Raw genomic sequence first — 6,495 nt, 5'->3', positions numbered from 1 at the left:
CTGAATTTTGTATAACTTATTATCATTTTTATGCATTGCTTGACTCTGTTAATATTTAAATTAAGTATTTCATTTATTCTTGTAATAAGCTTCCCTTGTACTTTTCACCTTTCCTGCTGTAGTCCTTATAAAACCAACTTGGAAATGTGTACTTTTATGTTTTTGGAAAAGCTTATGTGGATTTGAAATGATGTTTTCCTTCAGTGTTTGGAATTTTCCTGTGGTGTCCATTTCGTAGGAATTGGCTAGGCAGCTAGGGTAAAAAGACTCCAAAGAAATTTATCCAGTTTCTTGGCTAAAAGTGAAAATGTCCTTGGGCCTGTTAGCAACATACTCTGTTCCAAAGGCCAAAAATGTCAAAAGTATTTGGGAGCTTGTACCTAATCCTTAAAAGATTTTAGGGTTACCTCTTCAGAGGAGGGAATGTTGGAGGGAAGGGAGTGGGCATGGATTTGATCAAAACACCTTATATGCATGCATGAAATTCTCAGTTTTTGTAAAGATTAAAAAAATAAAAATAAACGACAACAACAACAAAAAATCATAACTTCCTTTCTGATGAACAAATCAAATGGCTCCCCTAGTGTAGACTAGATTATAGAGGAATTGAGGTCAATGGCATCTAGAAAAACATCAAAGGAATAAAGTTTGTGGATTTACATTTTTCTTACTTTACCTGCAATAATATGTCCTCAACACTCAAGAACAGTTTTTCTGCTTCACTGGTCTGCCCATAAGCTTCAAGAAACTTCCAATGAAGAGTACCATTCTGCATTTGTCAGCAGCAATGACCCAGGAAAGGCTGCATTCCAGCACTAGAACGGGAAGAAAAGTGGACAGTCTTCAAGAATACTGGAAAGGGACAGACTACCCTGTGCCCACTGCAGGAGTTAATACTGCATTTCAGTTCTTAGTGCTTATGGGGTTTTATTTGGGGGAGAGTATTTGGGGGAAAGGGAGAATTTGTTGTCTTGTATGTTTTGTTGGGAGGGGTTGTTTTATTTATTTATTTTTTCCCCAGGGGTGAGGACCAAACCCAGGGCCTTGTGCTTGCTAGGCAAGCGCTCTACCACTGAACTAAATCCCCAACACCAGGTTCTTTTATTTTTTAAGAGTGAGGTCTCACTCTGTTGCCCAAGTTAGCTTTGAACTCACAATCCTCTTCCCTTTACCTCCCAAATGCTTGTATTATAAAGGTGTGCCACCAAGCCCGGCTTCAATTTTTGTTCAAGACACCAGCACTTTTCCTTTATTGTTTACAAATCTTGCTGAATATTTTAAATGATGTCATTAAAAAATTGTGGTGGCGCATGCCTCTAATCCCAGCACTCGGGAGGCAGAGGCAGGTAGATCTCTGTGAGTTCAAGGCCAGCATGGTCTGCATTGTGAGTTCTAGGCCAGCTGGGGCTACAGGGAGACCCTGTCTGAAAAAGACCAAAAAAAATATCTATAATAGTATCAGAAAATCTTATAAATGTTGAACTCTAAAGGGCCAAAAAATTATATAGTTCAATCCATATATTATTATAATTTGTGTTTGGGAAAAAGAAAAAGGTTTATATTTCTTACACAATTCTGCCCACTATTGCAACTATCTTGAATTGCTAGCTGAAGCTGAAACAAGGTGTCAGAACAAAATAAGAGGCAGGCCTGGGGAATGCAGGTAGGCCTGTGATCCCAGCTACTCAGGAGGCTGAAGCAGGAGGGTCACAAGGTTGTAGGCCAACCTGGGCAACTTGGCGAGGCCCTGTCTCAAAATACAAAGTAAAACAGGCTTGGGGACTCAGCACAGAGGTAGAGCACTTGCCTACCATGCACAGAAGTGCTGCAAAAACAAACAAAAATAGACATACTTGTGTTTGTATATAGTTATATGCAAATGAAAATATATACAATTTTTGAGCTCAAAGATCCAATTTAACTCATGACGCTACAAAGCTGTCACTTTCATAACTTTCATATGCTCTAATATCTGAACTTGTTTGTTTTAGCTAAGATTATTGGATCTGATGTATTTGTTCCTCATCTGTCCTTTGCTTGTGGTGGAGGCCACTGTGACCTGTATACAGCCTGATTGCATAGTCATACACAGAGTAAACGCACACTGAGCATGTACTGTTCTCAGGCAGCATTCTAGGGTCTGAGCAAACAGGATGCATCCCCCCAAACTAGACTAGCCAGAAGCTAATATCCTTCAGGTTAGAGGGCCAAAGCATAAACATAGCGATAGGAGACAGATGCTGAGGGCTTTGCTGTCCAAATTGGCCAGCAAAGCAAAGGAGCTTGAAGTGGGAATGAGAACCAAGGAGTAGATGCTGGTTAGTTTTTTCCAACTTGACACTATTAGTCACCTGGAAAGAAAGAACCTCAACTGAGGAATTTCCTCCATCAAACTGGCCTTATCCATGAAGCATTTTCTTAGTTGTTAATTTATGGAGGAGCGTCCAGCCCACTGTGGACGGTGCCACCCTGGCCAGGTGGGCCTGGCTGTATAAGAGAAGTAGTTGAGCAAGTCAGGGAAGCAAGCCAGTAGGCAGCGTTCCTCCATGGTCTGTGCTTCATTTCCTGCCTCCAGGTTTCTGTCTTGAGTTTCTGCTTTGGCCTCCCTCGAGGATGGACTGTCACTTGTAAGTTAAAATAAACCCTTTCCTTCTCAAGCAGAAAAGGAACTAGAAGAGAGTAGACCAAAGAGATGGAAACTCCTTAGAATCATAGAAGCTGCTCGGAACAGGCAAACGAAGGGGGTGTGAAGAACAGCAGAAGGTGTGGGACTTTTGCACATTCCAAGATCAGAGGGTCCACATACCTGTCAAGGGTCAGGTTGAAATGGACAATGTTCACCACTGCTTTTAACACTCAATTCACATCTCATGTGCTGCAAGAAACCTTCATCCATGGACCTCACCTGCACGGACCACATTTCATTCTTGATACAACACCCAAGGTGATCTTTTAAACCTAGACCTGTCACCATTTTGCTTAAATACCCAATGGCTTCACACAGCTCTTAGCATAAGGGTGATGACTCAGCATGATTCATGCCAGGCTTCTACATGGATCCATGTCCACCCTTTTTCATACCCACACTAGACTTGGTCAGTTCTTTCTGGATCTTTAATCATGTTTACATGCCCAGAATCATTTCTCTCTCTCTTTTTTTTGTCAGATTTGAGACCTGATTATACCTCTCTGCTCTAAGCTCCAGGTTACCACTTTGGACCACTCCTCCAGATCAACTTGGTTTTCTTGTTTTGTTTTGGCTTTTGTTTATGGTTGTGTGTTTTGAGGCAGAGTCTCTCTATATAGCTGAGGCTGGTCTAGAACACATGAGTCTCTTGCTTTAGCCTCTGAATACAGGGGTTACAGATGTGTGCCACAATGCCCAGCTTTCAACTACTTTTTTTTTATTACATTTATTTATTTGGGAAGTAGGTGCCACAGTGTGTGTGTGGAGATCAGAGGACATTTTGCAAGAGTCAGTTCCCTCCTTCTGCCATGTGGGTCACAAAGACTGAATTCAGGCTTGGCAGCAGTCACTTTTACCCACTGAGCCATCTTACCAGACTCTCAAACTGCTTTTCATATCTGTCACTTATACTTGATCATTAGGGCAGACTCTACATCTGTCTTACCCACTACTAGATCCTTGGCATCTAACACTGTGTTTGCCACAACAATGTTGAATTAATATCGAAGAGTGGTTAACACTTTCTGGGACCTCTGTATTAGGAAGGAGGGCAGGGATGAACCTCAAGCAACTCCCCACTACAGACTGTAAAACGGGATCTCAGAGCTGGGGAGATTGCTCAGTGGTTAAAACACTGGTTATGTAAGCAAGGGGGCCATAATTTGAATCCTCAGAGTCCATGTAAATGTTGGGTGGGCGTGTTGGTTCACCTATAATTCCAGCCTCAGAGGGTGGAGACAGGGGATCTGAGAGCAAGCTGCATACCTTGGCTAGCCATATTGGTGAGCTCTCAGTTTGACTGAAAGACTGTGTCTCGAAAAGAATAAGGTAGGTCCAGGCTTGGCACGAGCCTTTAATCTCAGCACCTGGAGACAGAGGTAGTCAGGGCCACATAGTGAGACCCTATCTTTAAAAAAATGTGAAAAGCCATCAAGGAAGACATCAACTTTGAGAATCCATGCACACATGCATGCACATACACACCTATACACACACACACAAACACACACACACACAGCACATACATATATATATGTGAAAAGAAAAAAATTTAAATACGATGTCACCAAAAATTCTTTAAAAAGAATTTAAGGGCTTTCCCCCCAGCAGCAACCCCTGAGGGTAGACTGACTCAGGACTATGTCATCGTTTAAAAAATACATTTGTGGGGCTGAAGAGATGGCTCGGTGGTTAAGAGCACTGGTTAAGAGGACCCAGGTTCAATTCCCAGCACCCACATGACAGCTAAAAATTGTCTATAACTCTAGTTCCAGGGTATCTGATGCCCTCTTCTGACCTCTGCAGGCACTGTACAACATGTATGACTTGCATACATGCAGGCAATACACTCATAAAATAAAAATAATAAATATTTTTTAGAATACATTTGTGCAAGCATAGACAACTAAACTACTCTAATATTGCCTCTGGCAATCACATGCAAATTTTGCTATAATTAATCTTGTTCTTATGAATCAGGTAGATTTTTCTGTTGTTTGGGTAGCCAATACTTGGCCTTATGATGTCTATCAACCCAAGAAGGTAGAAAAGGAAGCGCACATAGTCCTGTAGGACTTCTGAGGGCCCCTTGCCCCTAATGGCCATAGGCTGACTCTACCAGTCAGGGGTGAACAAAGCAGAAGAACTGCACCCCACTAAACCTGGGGAACAAGGAAAAAGGAGGTGTCAAAGACTATTACAAAGGCTGGGACACCCTGCAGAGCGGTCACAGGGTTCAGAACAGACCAGGTGTTTGTTCAGATAGTATCAGGCCGCAGAAGCATCACAAGAGTCTGTGGATTCCTCAAAGGGACACATTTGGAACTAGGCTCTTTTCAAAATTTTTTATTAAATTTTTGAGAATTTCATACAATGTATTTTTATTGAATTTTTGTGTATTTCATACATAAAATCATCTCTATACCCCCTTTCTCTTCCCGTTTGGCACCTCCCATAGTCCCCCCCATTGGAGTTCACACATTCTGTCATTCATACAATGTATTTTGATCCTATTGAGACCCTCCCACCTGCACCTCCTTACTATAGCCTCAGTTGTCCTGGACCAGGCTAGCCTCAAACTCACAGAGATCCACTTGCCTCTGCCTCCCAAGTGCTGGGATTAAAGGTGTGCACCACCATGCCCAGCTCTGTCCTCCTTTTTTTTTTAATTTTTAAAAAATATTTTACCAGGAAGTAAAGAGAAAACCCATAGAATAGGAGAAAATCTTCACCAGTGACACATCCGACAGAGGTTTAACACCCAGAATATATAACAAATTCAAAAAACAAAGACTCAAGAAAGAAGGTAACCCAATTAAAAGATAGGCTAAGGAGCTGAACAGAGAGTTCTCAAAAAAAAAGAAGTAAAGCCAGGCGTGGTGGCACACACCTTTAATCCCAGCACTCGGGAGGCAAGTGGATCTCTGTGAGTTCAAGGCCAGCCTGGTCTCCACAGGGAATCCAGGCCAGCTGGGGCTACAGGGAGACCCTGTCTCAAAAAAAAAAAAAAAAAAAAAACACAAACAAAAAAACTACAAATGAACATACCATGTGACCCAGTTATACCCAAAGAACTCATCCTATTGCAGAGACACTTGTACATCCATGTTTGTTGCTGCTCTTTTCACAATGGCTAAGAGATGGAAACAACCTAAGTGTCCCTCAAGTGATGAGCGTATAATGAAAATGTGGTTCACTTATACGATGGAGTTTTATTCAGCAGTAAAGAAACATGAAATCATGAAATTTGCAGGTAAATGGATGCTCTAGCAACTGTTATATTAAGTGAAGTAACACAGACACATAAAAACAAATGATGTATGTTCTCCCTCACATGTGGCAAGGGTAAGGAACCAGGGAGGTAAACGTAAAGAAAGAATCTAGAGAAGAACAGTAGGAAATGGGCCTTAATAAGGGAGATATGGATAAAAATCGGATTAGTTTAAGGGAGGGGGGGAAGGGTATACAAGGAACCTAGGAGATAAAGGAAAAGAAGGAGCTCAAGAGAGGTAGGACCATAGGAGAAGGGTATTATTAAGGGAGAAAGGGCACCTTAACTGGGAAATCCATGATGGAGGGGTGAGACAATGTGAGAGATAAATAACGCCTAGCTAGTTTTGAAAACCGGAGGGAGCCATATTGCTCCTACAACCTACTGACAAATTATACATAGCAGATCAAGAAATATATGTCTAGGTGAGTTTTATCTGAGAACAATTGGTCTTTGCCCACGATTTATCTACATGACACACAGTAATTAAAAGTACCCGACTGTATAACTAACCTTGGATATTTAACAGCGATACATT

The 6,495-nt window shown here is 41.6% G+C and overlaps 1 protein-coding gene across 1 annotated transcript in view; it reads right to left on the bottom strand.

Moving 5' to 3' along the window:
- LOC103742147 (tetratricopeptide repeat protein 41-like) overlaps window positions 1–6,495 on the bottom strand; it is an 85,041-nt gene that overhangs the window by 35,868 nt on the left and 42,678 nt on the right. Inside the window, 2 exon segments of the mRNA XM_008843158.3 lie at window positions 677–726; window positions 729–815. Of these exon segments, the coding sequence (XP_008841380.2) occupies window positions 677–726; window positions 729–815 (137 nt within the window).

Source organism: Nannospalax galili, unplaced genomic scaffold, assembly GCF_000622305.1.
Source record: "Nannospalax galili isolate Female #2095 unplaced genomic scaffold, S.galili_v1.0 scaffold39, whole genome shotgun sequence".
NCBI classification, from domain to species: Eukaryota; Metazoa; Chordata; class Mammalia; order Rodentia; family Spalacidae; genus Nannospalax; species Nannospalax galili.
Note: the sequence above shows the minus strand (reverse complement) of the source record. Positions and strands in the feature narration are given on the sequence as shown.